We start from the raw sequence: 18155 nt of genomic DNA, 5'->3' as shown, positions 1-18155 counted from the left end.
GTAACAGTTATATTATTTGGTGAAAAAAAACATTTAAATATACCACAGACACATATAAGGATTGAGTTTTACCAGAATAAAATACTAAGTATCGGTGTATACTACAACCAAAGATCAAGGAAAGTTGTTACTGGCCTGGTTGTTCCGTATCGATGCCAACATGCTTTGAGTAATTTGCAACTTCCTATCAACCAAGGTTTACGCTCGCCCGAACGACCTTACATAGCATAGAGTGCTATCTCTATGACAGCACACATAAGTGTGCTGTCATAGAGATAGCACTCTATGCTATCTATGATAGCACACACAGGATAACCTGTCAATAAATATCGATATGCGGCTCCTATATATTGCACGACGTAAGTTGCTATTCCACTGATTCGATAACGCCGATAAAAAAGGCTTTGTTGTATTAAAACTATCGGCACCATTCAATTTTCAACATATTATCACGTCTTTATCCCCTGTGAGGCAGACAGAGCCAACAGTCATCAAATGACTGAAAGGCCACTTTTAATTCAAGAGATGGAGTGGTCCTATTATCTTTTTATAATCAGTCTGTCTATCACCAGGCAGTATCTCATAAATTGTGATATCTAGAAAACCTTTCTTCTATTTACACATATCTAAGATTTGATTACATTTTAAAGAATGTCTCCACTTTTAAGTGTTTTGTTTATCCCTTTGCAGTGCTTCGTGACCCTGGGAGTATGTCTGAACATGAGCCAGCACGGCCTCGTCATGGGGTTCACCGCCATCCTGCTCCCCCAGCTCCGGAGGAAGGACTCGCCCATACCCATAGATGAATCTTCCGGCTCATGGATCGGTTAGCTTTTACAATATCTTAAATGGTAGAGGGTGATTCAAGGCCTGGATTATTTTGATATACCTATGTCTTCTTCTGCACTGCCATTTAATGTTAAATTTTTACATAATGGAATGTAATAAGTCAGTATTTAGTTAAAAGTAAAAATAGTTTGTACCTAATAGAATGCGAAAAAATTCAAAGTATAAAAAACAATAAGTAATGAAAGTTTCGTCAAAAACGGTGTTTAACATCTACATACACACATACAATGTCTTCTTCCCTTACGGCCAGGCGGACCAGGGAGAGCCAATAGTCACAACACTTAAAGGACACTTTTAGTTGCAAGAGATTCATGTGATAGTGATTGATTTGAAAACCAACGATTAAATTCAGTCGTTTAGTGTGATTATGTTATATTAGTATCTGTTTCATTGTATCTATTATATTTGAACAAATTCATGGCATTAATCGGATCATTCACGAGTTTGCCATTTTCTCCATCACATGACAAGTTAATACCAATAGGCTACTTACGGTAAACGCTTGAAAAACAAAGGTAAATGCTTGAGTAACTAGTTTACAAACAACACGCTTTCCGACCGTAGCCGACGTGATAAAGCGAAGCCACAAACTCATTCACCTTATTTTAATAGCAGCTGTTAGTTTTCTGTTTCAATAACAGAACATGCATATTTTTCCTGGTTTATGGTTGAACTTACAATAAATGGTACTTATCTCACGTTTCTAATGATGTCATTTGTTCGCTTTGTTCATAAATTGAAGTTTATTGAATTTACTACGAACTCTGAATCATAACAGTTTCCAACAGAAACAGAAAAGATGAGAGAAATAATTTTTAAATCTCTGAACGAAAGAAAAAACAATTTCTCTACATTGTTCAGGTTTTGTATTTTATTTAATTATCTTAATAATTTCCAGCATCGATCCTGGGCTTTGCGTTAGTCGGCGGTAACTTCATCGCCCCGACCATCATGGCCAGGTTCGGGCGCCGCACCGCCAACCTCGTGAGCATTGCGCCCGCGCTGCTCGGCTGGTTCTGCATCCTGCTGGCTTCCAACATCGTCGTCATGCTGGTCGCCAGGGTGCTGCAGGGCGTCTCCATGGGCATGAGCGCCACGCTCAGCCCCATCCTCATCGGGGAGTACACCAGTCCCAGCAATAGAGGAGCATTCCTAACAACCATATCGCTCACAATTGCTATAGGTAATAAATTTATATTATGCTTTTGTTTTGACATGATCATAAATTGTTAAATATTTTCATTGAATCTAACCGCTATATGACAATAATTACTTGGTCTCATCTTTAGACACTCAAGGTAAACTTCTAAATAAAGATAAAGCCAATAAGGGAAAATTGTGTGTGTGATATGTGTTCAATCAGATGTTTATTTTGCAGATTTCTTAATAATCTTCTTAAAAATTTGGTATTCTTTTCAGGAGTCCTTACTGTTCACGCAATGGGATCTTTCCTGAGTTGGCAAACTACCGCTCTTATATGCGCGTTTATATCTTTTGTTGATTTGCTGATCGTGATGAACTCGCCGGAGTCGCCGAGCTGGCTGGCCGACCGGGGCCGGCTCACCGACTGCAGGCGAGTGTTCCGGTGGCTGCGCGGCGACGGGGAAGAAGCGGAGCTCAAGGAGATGATCGAAGCTACCACCGTCGTGAGAGAAGCCAGGGAAACAGTGAATGTTTCGCAATCTTTTGGACAAAGCGTGAAGGCCAAAATAGCGTATTTTAGTAGCACGATAACAAAGAAAGAGTTCTTTAAACCGATATTTATAATGATCCATATTTACACTCTCAGCCAATGGGCCGGTGCCAATCTTCTAGCCGCTTACAGCATCGATATCTTCACGCATGTGATCGGAAGCGAAACCAATATAGCCCTGATGGTGATCACGCTCGACGCTCAGCGGATCGTGTCCAACTCGTGCGCCATTTACGTCATCAAGAAGGTGAGGAGGCGGACGATGCTCTTCATCACAGTGGCAATAAACATTATTGCATTTTTAGCGATTGCTGCGTACACTTACGCCAAGGCCTACCAGATGCTCCCCCCGTTTCTCGACCACGCTGCTGTTGGAATATTCTTGATACACCTCCACATGTTCTCGATAGCTACCGGCACTGTCCCGCTTCCGTTCATCATCGCCGGAGAGTTGTTCCCGTTGGAATACAGAAGTCTAGCCGGAGGGATCAGTGTTCTGTTCTTATCTTCAAATCTGTTCATCACGGTGAAGACTGCACCACATTTGTTCGCAACATTAGGCATCTACGGTGCGTACTGTGTGTATGCGGCCGTGATCATCTACTGTTTGGTGATAACGGGGATCTTGCTGCCTGAAACGAAAGACAGGACTCTGCAAGACATCGAAGATGAGTTCAGAGGACGGCCTTTGACCGTAGAAGAGTTAAAATCGGTGCAGTCCTTGACGTCGTGGCGACGACACAGTAAAGACAGGAGATGCAGCAGTCCGTTCATACAGTGACCGTAATCTACCGTGCGTAGGATTAGTGAAGCTGTGGCTGTGATATACTGTAAATTATTTCACAAAGATGTGAATGAATGTTTATTTTAGTCGCTTATTTTTATAAAGTTGATAGCACCAAGTTGATTCCCAATAAGGTTAGCCTGGTAAAACAGAAGTATGAACAAATGATATGAATGCATCTAAAAATAATAAATTGTGATAATGATATTAAATGAGTTGCCTTTAGTAACAATACTATTTAAAAATATCTCACAATTCTTGACACTGTGGCCATGATCAAGCAGATCTTATCAATTGATACTGGTGCTATTTATCGAATAATAAAATTTATATCCATAATGTGAGCATTATATAATATTTGTATATTAATAAACGTATTAAAATAGGTAACGACCTATTCATAAATAAAATTATATATATTTTTGCTAAATAAACAATTGATAAATTATGTCATTGTTAGGTATTTTTACAATAATAATATTTGTGTTGACGTTAAGAAATATACCAAAATTACATCTTAAGTGAACCTGAATGTTACTCGTATAATTTTGATGTTAATATAAAAGGTGCAAGTTTTAAGATTATATTTCCTTTAATTATATTGTCGCCGTTTTTTTTTAAATAATTAATTGACATGTAGCGATAATTTCAAAATTTCAATTTACTTCAAAGATTAAAATACGAATAAGAACGTATTGAACTAATGTTTAGATGATACTCAATGCGAACGAAGATTAATTTATTTAATTAAACAAGTAACATAATAAAGTAGTATATTTTTTGTACTTAGAGCTAATAGTTAGTAATCCCGTTCAAGTATAAGCTTTTGAAAGATTAATACCTTTTCTTTCTATTAAATAATTTCCTTTGTGTTCAATTAATAACTATAATATTTTTCAATTCAAATAAAAAAGTTAAAAATGAACACTGAAGATTCCTCATATTTTCGGATAACTGTATTATTACAAAAGGATTATTATAAAATATTTTGTATTCATTAAATATTTTGGTCACACACAGATAATGTTGAATGATTGCAATTATTATTGCAAGTTTTGAATTTATTTAAAACTATGAAGTATTTGGAAAATGAAATCTTGGCTCCCAATGAGGAAATAGTGTGGAAGTGAAGGTTGAAGTTAAAGCCTATTGTGCTATACATTTGTATTTTGTGCAATGAAGTTTAAATAAATAAATAATAAATTAATTTATAATAAAATGATGTTTTTTGGGTCCAATTTCATTCAATTTATTAGTTTAATGCCGTTATTAATTACTTTAGAGCCGTGTAGTTCCCGGCACCAATAAAAAAAGTCCCTCCAGTCCATCTCGTTCGTCGGCTTATTAACATTAGCTATTTAATTCTCAATTCTTAAGCCAAACGGCTGAACGTGGCCTATCAGTCTTTTAAAGACTGTTGGCTCTGTCTACCCCGCAATGGATATATACGAGATAATACATACGTATGTATTTAAATGCGAACATATAAATAGTGCAAAGAACACGCCTATTAAATAAATTTATTTGTAAAGTAAAACAAAAACTATATTTTCTACCTATGATAAAGCATGACTCAACCAGCAAATCTGAAATTAAATTAATTACATAAATAATAGTTACGTCTGTGTTATATCTATTTCTTAAGGTATCTTAAGGAATAGATATAACAGAGACACCCGATCCCAAAATACAATGGAAGTCCACGTTTAGCTGTAGGGCTTAATGGTGGAATAAACATTGAAATACAAACAGGTTTAGACCTTCCTTTGTTTCGTATGTACAAACTGCATGGGACGAGATATAACTGGCGCGAACTATGATATAGTACCTACACCTAAAATACACCTGTTATAGCAGGCAACATTGTAGGTAAAGACTCAAAAGCTGGACATAGTTTCGCGACAGAAGTGTCTGTTATATTCCGCGAACAGCATAATTTATTTAGGTTTTGTATCTAAACTGTTTTGTGTACCTATCGTGACAGCGTGTCTGTTTGTTCCCACGATAGTGGACAGTTTACGTACCTAAATACCGTTTTAATAATACAAAAAGTTACCAAAAATAGTTTCGTGTACCATAAAAAAAAGAACCGTTGTTTGGGTACGTGAACAGTTAACGTACCTAAATACTCTTTTGTGTTGAGACTACCTACCTGCAGTGAACAAAAACTTACCAAAAAGTTTTAGTGTACCAAAAAAAAAAAAAAAGAACCGTTTGGGAACCTATTGCGACAGTGTTACTGTTTTTTTTCGCGATACATGTGTAGAGTACTACAATAGTTACGACTTTTTTTACGCGGCCTGACTTTTTAAGACTTTTTATACAACTATTGTGTGTGTTGGACATTATTTATGAAGACTGGTGAACGTTGTGATAGTGCGTCTGGACTTTTGTGAACTCTTATTTCGACATACACGTATTGCTTCATCGTGTTACCATGGTGCTTACGAGATCTCGCGCAGAGAGTCCGTCGGCGGGCGCTGCCCAAGCTAATGTGATGGCGTCGCCGCCGCCCACTCCGGAGGCTGTACGACCACCTGCACCTGCGCCGGAGGCTGTTCCATTGCCTCCGCTTGCTCCGATCATGATAACAACCGAGCAGCTGAGATTTTTAATGGAAAGGGTAAATGGCCCACCAACTGTAAGTAGTTCCTTACATGGTAATTTCGCAAAATGCACAACACGATTCGACGGCGAGAAGTCTAGCAACGTGGAATCTTTTGTAGACGCGATAGAGGTCTATAAAGATTGTGTTGGAGTAAGCGACGAAAACGCCTTGCGTGGCTTGCCTATGTTACTCACCGGGTTGGCTGCGACATGGTGGCAGGGTGTGAAGGATCATACCCCAACCTGGTCTGCCGCCATCGAAGCACTCAAACAAACGTTTGGACCAAGGTTGCCCCCACACAAAGTTTACAGAAAAATATTTGAAAGGGAACAGCGTAGTAACGAAGCTACAGACCTTTTCATATGCCACATCAGGGCATTAATGTCACAGTTACCCCTTCATTCCCTGTCGATGACCGTGCAATTAGATATGACGTACGGTTTGCTACATCGACGTATTCGTGAAAAGGTTTCGCGTTTGGAATTTTCTACCTTCGCTGAGCTTATTACTATGACCCGTCGTGTCGAAGATATTTTGGATGAAAGACGAACATCGACCAGCGATGTTAAACCGTTATGTTCGACCGCAAAGCCTACTACTGTACCTATTTCTCCGACGGCTTCGCAGTCGACAGTACCTAATAAGAATAAAGCTCGGCCACACTGTAATTACTGTAAAAAGTATGGTCATCTGAAATATGCCTGTGAAAAGTTAGCCAAACAGAAACTTGGCACTGATGGAGAACCACGCGTCTCAACTATCACGTGTTTCGGGTGCGGTGCGCCCGGCGTGATGCGATCCAACTGCTCGACTTGTAAAGTGCTTATAGACACAGGTGCCAAACATTGTATAGGCAGTGTTAGTCTTAGAGCTCATTTAGTTAAGTATGGCCATAAGTTTGAAAATGTATTTACTGAGCTTAAATACGCGGACGGGCGGGCAGTTGCGCAAATTGTTGAACGTACGCAAGTTAGGGTTAGGGTACGCGATGTCTCTTTAGATGTTAAGTTTATAATGTTGCCCAATGCCACTGAAAGTTTGTTGGGAATGAATTTTATTCAGGACGCTGGCATGGTATTAGATTTTTCTCGCGGTATATGGTTTACGAACCACGATAGGGCCCCTCAGCCCATCGTGTTTGAACCTAATGGTGGTAGGTCATACGTACCTCTGCATTGCTCGTCTGTGGATCTTCGCGAGGATGAAGGATTCCACTTAGGTAAGGACGAACGACAGCAGCTGTCCAACCTTCTGAATGTCAATGAGGACATTTTCACTCCAGGGGGAGGACCCACTCAGTTTGCTGTTCACCACATTGATACCGGAGATGCCAGCGCCTTAACGCGTTACGTGGGTAAATCTCCTGTTATTGCGCATCAGCGCCATCGCGGTAGACCAGCCAAGTCACAGTCGGGTCGACCATGTAACTTGGAGGGGGAGGATATAGCGGGCAACATTGTAGGCCCTTCCGGGGAGACATCGCGTCACTCTCCGCCCCCCTCGTCCATACCACGCCGTTCCCAGCGCCCGCGCAGAGGACCGCCCGTGCGCCTCATTGAACAAGTCAGTCTTTAAACAACGCGCGGACCGGTGCGGTATGCACCTCTTATTAGCGAGCGAGTTTTGTTATTTCTTTTTATAAGTTACCGAAGTAAAGTTGTTATCCCGTAGTTGGCTTTTACTTCTCAATCTCGCCCCGCTATACTGTAATAATAATTACATTCCATTATAACGTAAAGTTCTCACGATCCAAACCAAGGTACCGACTGCTAACCGAAACTCTCAATTGACTTTTGGCTTCTTTATCACATCAACTTAAAACCCTCATTGAATGTAAACAAAAACAAAAACGCCAACATCAGCGGAAAAAATCAAAAACGACTAATGAACATCTAAACTTTGAAACATGTCATGTTAAGTTAACATTTATGTAGATACTGTACTGACTGTACTGACTGTACTGAATATTTTGTAAACTAAGGCATCGTTATCACTACATAGTATAAAACAAAGTCGCTATTTTAGTCTGTTTGTCTGTATGCTTAAATCTTTAAAATTACGCAACGGATTTTGATGCGGTTTTTTGTAACAGGTAGAGTGATTCAAGAGGAAGGTTTTTATGTATAATTTTTTCCGCATTTTGCACCCGTGCGAAGCCGGGGCGGGTCGCTAGTATCAAATAAATAGAAGAAAAAGGCAAAAAGTGCACCCTGGGCTCCGCCACGCAGAAGCACGTTACAATAATTGGCCGGGAAGATAAACAACATAACTTGTATTTTAGTGAATAGGAACAAACGGGCAAAAACACAATAATCTTTTCAATTCTGTCAAACTTTCTGCGCCGTGTGGTTCCCGGCACCAACACAAAAAAGAATAGGACCACTCCAGCTCTTTTCCATGGATGTCGTAAAAGGCGACTAAGGGATAGGCTTACAAACTTGGGATTCTTTAGGATTTTTTGGGCGTTGGGTTAGCAACCTGTCACTATTTGAATCTCAATTCTATCATTAAGCCAAATAGCTGAACGTGGCCATTCAGCCTTTTTACTACGCTTTTTAAGACTGTTGGCTCTGTCTACCCCGCAAGGGATATAGACGTGACCATATGTATGTATGTATGTATGTATTCTCTCAAACAGACATTTCAAAATTGACTCGTCCGCCGAATCTATAGCGGGACGAAAGAGTTTGAAAGAAACGGAACGGTGGTACGTTTGTTCCTAACATTAAATTGTACAAATAATTTGATTTTTTCCATTTATATTATTTAACACAAATAAAATATGTTCCCTACAAACTAATATGAAAAAGTTGACGACCAATCGTTACTAGATGGCACTGTTACCAAAATAAAACGCGGTGTGGTTGCACGATCAATAGACTCTTAAGAAACGAAATTGGCCGGGAGGGCGGGTTAGGTTAACGGCGGGTTAGGTTAACGGCGGGTTAGGTTAACGGCGGGTTAGGTTAACGGCGGGTTAGGTTAACGGCGGGTTAGGTTAACGGCGGGTTAGGTTAACGGCGGGTTAGGTTAACGGCGGGTTAGGTTAACGGCGGGTTAGGTTAACGGCGGGTTAGGTTAACGGCGGGTTAGGTTAACGGCGGGTTAGGTTAACGGCGGGTTAGGTTAACGGCGGGTTAGGTTAACGGCGGGTTAGGTTAACGGCGGGTTAGGTTAACGGCGGGTTAGGTTAACGGCGGGTTAGGTTAACGGCGGGTTAGGTTAACGGCGGGTTAGGTTAACGGCGGGTTAGGTTAACGGCGGGTTAGGTTAACGGCGGGTTAGGTTAACGGCGGGTTAGGTTAACGGCGGGTTAGGTTAACGGCGGGTTAGGTTAACGGCGGGTTAGGTTAACGGCGGGTTAGGTTAACGGCGGGTTAGGTTAACGGCGGGTTAGGTTAACGGCGGGTTAGGTTAACGGCGGGTTAGGTTAACGGCGGGTTAGGTTAACGGCGGGTTAGGTTAACGGCGGGTTAGGTTAACGGCGGGTTAGGTTAACGGCGGGTTAGGTTAACGGCGGGTTAGGTTAACGGCGGGTTAGGTTAACGGCGGGTTAGGTTAACGGCGGGTTAGGTTAACGGCGGGTTAGGTTAACGGCGGGTTAGGTTAACGGCGGGTTAGGTTAACGGCGGGTTAGGTTAACGGCGGGTTAGGTTAACGGCGGGTTAGGTTAACGGCGGGTTAGGTTAACGGCGGGTTAGGTTAACGGCGGGTTAGGTTAACGGCGGGTTAGGTTAACGGCGGGTTAGGTTAACGGCGGGTTAGGTTAACGGCGGGTTAGGTTAACGGCGGGTTAGGTTAACGGCGGGTTAGGTTAACGGCGGGTTAGGTTAACGGCGGGTTAGGTTAACGGCGGGTTAGGTTAACGGCGGGTTAGGTTAACGGCGGGTTAGGTTAACGGCGGGTTAGGTTAACGGCGGGTTAGGTTAACGGCGGGTTAGGTTAACGGCGGGTTAGGTTAACGGCGGGTTAGGTTAACGGCGGGTTAGGTTAACGGCGGGTTAGGTTAACGGCGGGTTAGGTTAACGGCGGGTTAGGTTAACGGCGGGTTAGGTTAACGGCGGGTTAGGTTAACGGCGGGTTAGGTTAACGGCGGGTTAGGTTAACGGCGGGTTAGGTTAACGGCGGGTTAGGTTAACGGCGGGTTAGGTTAACGGCGGGTTAGGTTAACGGCGGGTTAGGTTAACGGCGGGTTAGGTTAACGGCGGGTTAGGTTAACGGCGGGTTAGGTTAACGGCGGGTTAGGTTAACGGCGGGTTAGGTTAACGGCGGGTTAGGTTAACGGCGGGTTAGGTTAACGGCGGGTTAGGTTAACGGCGGGTTAGGTTAACGGCGGGTTAGGTTAACGGCGGGTTAGGTTAACGGCGGGTTAGGTTAACGGCGGGTTAGGTTAACGGCGGGTTAGGTTAACGGCGGGTTAGGTTAACGGCGGGTTAGGTTAACGGCGGGTTAGGTTAACGGCGGGTTAGGTTAACGGCGGGTTAGGTTAACGGCGGGTTAGGTTAACGGCGGGTTAGGTTAACGGCGGGTTAGGTTAACGGCGGGTGCCTGCAAAAAGGCACCAGGCCCGGACGGCGTCCCCGGTCTGATTCTACCGGTGGTCGCAAAACACCTCGGGAGCCGCCTCAGACAATTATTCGACGACTGTCTGTCGTCTGGGCGGTTTCCCAGGCCGTGGAAAGAGGGAAGACTCTGCTTGCTCAGAAAGGAGAGCCGACCCGAGGACTCCCCTTCGGGATGGAGGCCCCTACTGATGCTGGATGAGACTGGTAAGCTGCTGGAACGAATTGTCGCCTCCAGAATTATCCAGCATCTGGAAAATGTCGGACCAAACGTGTCGGACCGCCAATTTGGTTTTAGAAAAGGGCGGTCGACCGTTGATGCGATAGGGGCCCTCCGCGAATTCTCGGAGGACGCAATAAAAAGGAAGGGAGGAGCCGTGGGTGTCTCGTTAGACATCGCAAACGCCTTCGGCTCCCTCCCATATGAGGTAATAAAGGAGGCACTCCGATACCACGGAGTGCCTCTCTATCTGAGAAACCTCGTAGGGCACTACCTCTCTGAGAGGGTGCTCTACGAGGACAGAGAAGGGAGGAAAGCCAGGGCGATGACCTGCGGTGTTCCTCAGGGGTCAGTGCTAGGACCCCTGCTTTGGAACATCGGCTTTGACTGGGCCATCCGCGGGAGCCTACTCCCCCGGATGACCGTCATCTGCTATGCGGATGACACGATGGTGGCCATCTGGGGTGAGAAGCTGGAGAGCACCCTCAGGACAGCTGCAGTCGCAGCAGACCTGATGGTCACCCGCGTCAGGCTGCTGGGGCTCAGGGTGGCCCTCAGCAAGTGCGAGGTCATCGTCTTTGGCAAAAGGGGCTGGAAACCGCCTGAGGGAGCGTCCATTCCAATAGGTGGGGAAAGGGTCCAGGTGAAGCCGTACAGTAAGTACTTGGGCATAACCATGGACCCACGCTGGGACTTCCGGGAGCACTTTAAACAACTAGCACCCCGGATAGTCGGCGCAGCATCGGCCATGGGCCGGCTGCTGCCCAATGTCGGAGGGCCTAGCGCCCGGTGCCGGAAACTATATGCGGGCGTAGCCCGGAGCATGGCACTATATGGGGCGCCAATCTGGGCAGATAAGCTCTCCAGAGCCAACGTGGCCCAGCTGCGAAGGCCACAAAGAGTAGTGGCCAACCGCATAGCTCGGGCCTACGTAACGGTGGCTTGGGCGGCGGCATGCGTATTGGCCGGCACCCCACCATGGGACATGGACGCAAAAATTCAGGCGGAGGTTTATTGGGAGCGGGCGAGAAGACGAGCTCTCGGGGAAAGGCCCGCCCCAAGAGAAGTGAGAGGGGCCCGTCAGTTGGCCGTAGACAGGTTGAAAGAGCGGTGGCGAGATGAGCTAGAAAACTCCCAGTATGGTATACGTACCATCGGGGCGCTCCTCCCATCGCTCGAAGATTGGATGGATAGAAAGTACGGCCAACTGACGTACAGAATGACGCAGGTGATGACCGGACACGGGTGCTTCGGTCATTACCTGCATACAATAGGCAGAGAGCCAAGCCCGGTCTGCCACGAGTGTGGGGAGCCGGACGACACGGCTCAACACACCCTGGCAGAATGTGAGAGGTGGGCCACAGAAAGGGTGGCCCTAGCAGTGGCCCTGGGCGACCGCGATCTCTCGCTGCACTGCATCGTCAGTAAGATGCTGGGCAGCGAGAGATGCTGGGACGCGATGTCCTGCTTCTGCGAGACGGTAATGTCGCAGAAGGAGACCGCTGAGAGGGAGCGTGAAGCGAGAGCTGAAGCGCTCCCATGCCGGCGAGGACGAAGAGGCAGACGGCGGGCGTATTGCGTTTACCCTAATCGCGCCGTAAGGCGAAACCGGGGGGCGTCGTGGTAGAATGCTTGCGATCCCACGGCGCCCCCAACAACGGCTGGTGCGGAAACGCCGTAGGAGGTTTTAGTGGGTAGTCTGGGCCGATTAGCGACCCGGGAGTCCCACACTCCAGGGGAGATCCCCTTCCCCTGGGTCGCCTGTAAATGGGTTTCCTCCTACGAGAACAAAAAAAAAAAAAAAAAAAAAAGGTTAACGGCGGGTTAGGTTAACGGCGGGTTAGGTTAACGGCGGGTTAGGTTAACGGCGGGTTAGGTTAGGTTAGGTTAGGTTAGGTTAGGTTTTTTTTTTTTTTTATTTTTTTTTTTTTTTTTTATTTACATGAGCAGGTGGTGAAATCCATCATGGACAGCCTGGGAAGGAGGACCCAGGTAGTGCCGGACTCTTACCGTGCTAAAACACCACCTGCTCATGGAAACTCCATCAGGAGGGACCCTGTGTGGGTGGACAGGGGTCTTATATTTCCTATTTTATTATGTAAATTTATAAATTTTCAAATTTTGGTATATTATTATAATTAATCTCTGATCTTAAGTTTTGTTTCTATTGATTATCTTTGTCGCCAGTTTGGAACAGTATTTTAAAAAAATTTCTCTCGTTGTTTTGTTCCTTATTAATATCGCCAAGTTTTCCTTGCTCACTCTTTCTCCAATTTCCATCTCCACGTTGTTCCTTTCATTTGCATACATAACACATTCGGTAAGGACATGGTCGATACTCTCCTCATTTGCAGGGTCACAGGCACAGGTAGGGCTCTCCTTGCATTTGAACCTGTTCAAATATTGCGAGAACCCGCCGTGTCCCGTGAGCACCTGCACAAGCACGGGGGTCAACGCAATCTTCCTTATTGTTTGGTACGCCTCTCCTGCGTCGGGAAAGAACAGCTTAGTGGTGGATGCCGTTTCCCCCTCCACGTAGCGCCGGTTCCATTCGTCAATGGTATCCATTCGGATCTGCCGCTTGACGAATGAGACCGGACATCTATCGTAGTGGGGTCGAACCCTGCCGAGCGCAGCGCTCTTGGCCAGGTCGTCTGCCCTTTCGTTCCCAAATTTCTCGCTCCACGTTCGCACGCCCCCCCTCAACCAACCTACGTCGGATTGCCGGGGCCACTTCTAGCACTGCATTGTAAAAACGATCGTTGCGGTTTTTGAGGAGAAAGCAAAGGCGGACGTCCTCGGGTGGGATTTGGTTTTGGTGGCTTACCACTTCCACCAATTCCTCCCTCTGTACCTCCTTGCTGACTCCCTTCAGGATGATGAGAGGGCGCCGCAGTTTGGACTCTTCCGCTACAATTCCGGGTATACTATTAACTTTATGTAGGACTTCATCGCGCTGTTCGTTTGTGTCGAATTCGACCTTTATCATGTTCTGGCGCAGAGATTTAACCTTGTTGGGGGCAAAAGTTGAGTGGCGAAACGAGATGTGTTTCCTCCACTCGTCGTATACTACTGTCTGTTTGTCGTTGGCTTCTTTAGCTTTGACTATTATTGATGGTAGGGTGCGCGAAGGAGGAGGGATGCGTTTTGGGGAAGGCGCCGCCACGGCCGCGGCAAAAGATTTAGTGAGCGCCGGTGGAGAGGGCGCTGGAGCCGGCAACATGGCCTTCAGCTCCTCGCGGATGCTCTCCCGAATAACCGAGACAATAGAGCTCTGATCCGGGAGGATCTCTGAAGCTGGAGGAGGAGGCGCAGTCTTCGGCTCGGCCTCATTGACCCTTGCCAGCGCCTGCGCAGCTCTTTGGATCTCTTGCGCTGCCGTGGAGATGAGCCGTTTATTGGATGCAGTTACGCTCTTTCCCTCGTTTACGGCTTTATTGATCGTGTAAGTCAGTTTCGTTATCACGGTCATGAACGAGTCTATGCCTTTCACCTCCTCAGAGTGAGCCGGCAACTCTATGACCATGTTACTATTGGCGGACTTACTCGATTTGCCAGTAGTCGGTTTAGAGGTTGGTGCAGTTTTGGTGGATATTTGAGGGGTAGATAGTTGAGGGGTGTCGCTCATGCTTATGGCGCTGATTTGTGAGCCGCTAACTGACTCGCTGTCCGACGCGTACTGCAGCCGGGGCATTTCGGAGTCGGAAGACACCTGAAGGTCCACGTTAGGGGTGAGCAGAGCACCGATTCCGCTGGTAGGCGACACGTTCGCTTGGTCGGAGGGGCCAGCCGATGTTAAAAAGGCCCTAGAATGGCTCGGTAAAGGTGGAGAAGAAGGTGGAGGGGGCGTGGGGGGTGCAGGGGGAGGCCGGGTGGTCGCCTCTTTCCGGGTAGGAGACCGGGTGAGCACCATGGTGTCGTCAATAGGCGAGTAAACTATGACAGAGAACGAAAAAAGAGCGAAAAACAAGAACAAGCTATTTAATAAAAAAAAAAAAAAAAAAAAAAAAAAAAAAGTATGACTTTTAGGAGTGTGAAAACAATTCGGAGACTATTTTTGGGATCGGTAAAACACTATTCAATAACCAAAAGAAAGAAAAAATGCAAGGGAAAAAAGTCGATTTCCGCTTTCGACTTACGTCGGCGAGCGGTGTTTACCTAGCTGAGAAAACCAGGGTGGGCGGGGGGGCGATTTTTTCGCGGATTTTTACCGGGAATGGCGCAAAATGAGGGGATAGGCAGCAGGAACGATATTCAGAAGTATTTTTTCGCGGATTTTTACCGGGAATGGCGCAAAATGAGGGGATAGGCAGCAGGAACGATATTCAGAAGTAAAAAGAGGGAGTTCGGAGGGAAAAAATTAGTTTAGGGATGAAAAAAGGTATTTAAATAGCAAAAAAACCGTTAGAAGAGAAAAACGCCGAAAAAGTATGAAAAACCACAAGGATCGGGAACAAAGGGGGTGCAGGATGGATGGCCGCGTCGAGACGAAGAGATTGAGGTATCACAAGTTGGTGTAAGTACTCAAGAGATGGGTGGTTAGGTTAGGTTAGGTTAGGTTAGGTTTTTTTTTTTTTTTTTTTATTTATTTTATTTGTTGTCACTCTGAGTTTGTTGATCACATGTGTAAAGCAGCTTCCTGGTTTGTGTGCAATTTGATGCATCTTCAAGCCAGGTTGCTAGTGTTTTATGCAATGTGATAACGCAAATGGTTTATTCTATATTTATATATGTTTATATTATATTAAATTGAATTGAATTTTGAGTCACATCTTTATTTAAATAATTGAGGTAGCCTTCTGGTTTGATTGCCATTTGATGCATTTCAACCCAGTTGGCTAATGCTTTGCTTATTTTAAATGGTTCACAAATGGTTTATGATTTGTATATATATTATAATGTATTACTTAATTAAATTGAATTTTATGAGACGTCTATATTAAGTGATTGATGTAGCCTTCTGGTTTGATTGCCATTTGATACAATTCAAACCAGTTGGCCAATGGCTTCCTTATATTGTTCTGAAGTCACACAACAGTCACAGATGGTTCATTATATATAATTATATATACTATTTATTTATTACACATATTTATATTTTATTACACATATTTTTATAATATTTTACCCAAATTGGAATCCGCTTTACCCGTAGTCAACACGGTCCAGGATTCTGTCCCTCATGGCTCTCAGTCTCGGGCATTCAGCCGAGATCGCTTGGTGTGTTACCGATCCTTTGGTTTTAAATTTATTATTGTGTGAGACACAGTTGGCGCACATGGGTTCTCCTTTTTTAGCAGCCGTGGGGCAGTCCTTGGCCGTGTGACCGTTTAAGGCGCAATAGGCGCATGAGGCTGGTTCAGTTGCGGTGCATTTCGCCTGGGTATGTCCAAACTGCAGGCACTTGAAGCACTGCAGGAACGGGGAGAAGTCACTTATATGTACCCTGAGGTAATCAATGCAGACTCTTTCGGTTGCGGTGGCCGCTCGCCACACCCTGGGGCTTGCCATGAACACCGCGTTGTACAATTTAGGATTGCGATTGTTCCTCAGGAAGCGGAGGCGCAAATCCTGGGGGCTCTCAATGAGGGGAGTGAGGTCGCTATTTTGTTCGGCGATTATGTCCCTCAGTTGCTCGGAAGGAATTTCCTTCGGGACACCTTTCAAGATCAGCATCGGTGACAGTTTCCGCGCCGGCTCCGCTGCGATTTTTTCCGAGGTCGACAGGCGCTGGATGGCGTCGTCCCTATCGCGATCACAGTCGAATTCGACGCGGAATTTGTTGTTAGAGACGGCCTTTATAGTGGTTGGGGCGTATTTAGCCTTTCTGAAATTTATCCCCTCTCTGAGAGCCTCTATCGTTTGCTGCCTGGATGAGGACTCCTGCATCGGAGAGATTATCATAGCCGGTTTGGTGATGGGAGGGCGACTCCTGCCAGCCGCGGCGCTAGTGGTAGCGGTAGCCGTAGCAGCAGAGCTAGCGGGGGCGGCGCCTCGGGATCCACCCATTGACGCAACGCCGGCATAGCTCATCGGAGTTGATGATTGGGCCTCCCTGAGCTTTCCCATTTCCTCTTGAATGGTTTCTCTGATGAGGTTGACAGTTGCCTCGGAGAGGGATTGGTCGGTGGGTGTGTTGGACGGCTCAGCTGGGAGAGAGCGAACTCGGTCGGTTTGAGTCTCTTTTGTGACATTCAGGTTGGGGATACATGTGCAACACCTGTTAATGGTTCCCACGAAGGCGCTGGTTTGCACGCCAATGTCCGTCAGTAATTGGGTGACCTCCTGACGTTGTTTTTTAGTGACGCTTTTGGATGCACACAGTAAGCCGATTGCCTCCTGAACGCGAGCCAGAATGCTCGCTTTGTGTCCCTCAACTGGATCTAGAGTGCGAGACTCAGTGGGATCAGCTGGTTTCGTGATGGAGGTGGTGGTGGTGGTGGTTGAGGCTGCGGTGGTGGGCACCGGACGGGGAAGTCCCTTATCGGACTGACTGTGCACATCAGCCACTGTCACAACGGCGGTGTTGTCAGGTTGCCTTAAGGGGCTGCTTGGAGTGTCGTTGGTTATTTCGGAGTCGGACATGTATCGGAGAAGTGGCATGTCCGATTCGGAAGCCACCTGAGAGTCGTCGTCGTGAAAAAGGCGAAGAAGATCGTCAACGTCACTGGCCGATGGCTCGCTGTATGGGAAGTCAAAGTTTGGGCGATGGCTAGGTATCGGTGGAGAAGAAGGTGGAGGTGGTATGGGGGGTGGAGGAGGGGGGCGATTAGTCGCCTCCTTCCGGGTGGGAGACCGGGTGAGCACCATGATCTCGTATGTAAGTGATTAAGAATTTACCGAAATATATGAAACTGAAACAAGCTGTGAAATTAAAACTATGGCTTCTGGAAGGATGAAAGCAATTCAGAAACTAATTTTAGGACCAGAAAAACAAAATACAATAGCCGGAAGAAAGAAAAATATCAGAAGAAAAAAGTCGATTTACGGTTTGAAATTACGTCGGCGAGCGGAGTTTACCTAGCTGAGAAAACAAGGGTGGGCGGGGGGGCGAATTTTTCGCGGATTTTAACGGGGAATGGCGCAAAATGAAGGGATAGGCAGCAGGAATGATATTCGGAAGTAAAAAGAGGGAGTTCGGAGGGAAAAATGAAGTTTTGGGAGGGAAGTAGGTATAGAAATAGCGAAAAAACCGTTAGAAAAGAAAAACGCCGAAAAAGTACCAAAAACAAACGGGAATGGAGACAACGAATGTGCAGGATAGATGGCCGCGTCGAGACGAAGAGATTGGTGTATCACAATTGGGTATGGACACGCAAGAGATGGGTGACCGTTCTATGGGTCCGAGGTATAAGGTAAACTCGGTTTGTATGAAAAATATCGAAAATAATTAATAACTGAAAAACTACTGAACAGATTTTAAAGATTGATATGTCAAA

General features: G+C 45.6%; 2 protein-coding genes across 3 annotated transcripts in view; both read left to right on the top strand.

Annotated features, from left to right (window-relative positions):
* LOC106139469 (facilitated trehalose transporter Tret1) overlaps positions 1-3913 on the top strand; it is a 35784-nt gene extending 31871 nt beyond the window's left edge. For both annotated transcript variants that reach the window (XM_013340923.2, XM_013340924.2), the window contains 3 exons: positions 691-826; positions 1748-2032; positions 2269-3913. In XM_013340923.2, coding sequence (XP_013196377.1) covers positions 691-826; positions 1748-2032; positions 2269-3323 — 1476 coding nt within the window. In that variant the 3' untranslated portion in view covers positions 3324-3913. The remainder of the gene's footprint in view (positions 1-690; positions 827-1747; positions 2033-2268) is intronic.
* Positions 3914-5850: 1937 nt separating this feature from the next.
* On the top strand, positions 5851-7634 carry LOC106141517 (uncharacterized). The gene has a single exon (XM_060951666.1). The coding sequence runs from the start codon at positions 5911-5913 to the stop codon at positions 7507-7509; it is 1599 nt and encodes a 532-aa protein (XP_060807649.1). The 5' UTR covers positions 5851-5910; the 3' UTR covers positions 7510-7634.
* The last annotated feature ends 10521 nt before the right edge of the window (positions 7635-18155 follow it).

This window comes from Amyelois transitella, chromosome 25 (genome assembly GCF_032362555.1).
Source record: "Amyelois transitella isolate CPQ chromosome 25, ilAmyTran1.1, whole genome shotgun sequence".
NCBI lineage: Eukaryota > Metazoa > Arthropoda > Insecta > Lepidoptera > Pyralidae > Amyelois > Amyelois transitella.
This window is presented reverse-complemented; position numbering and strand designations above follow the sequence as displayed.

Coding starts and splice junctions, on each gene's coding strand:
- LOC106141517 (XM_060951666.1), top strand. CDS start 5,911: ATGATAACAACCGAGCAGCTGAGATTTTTAATGGAAAGGGTAAATGGC.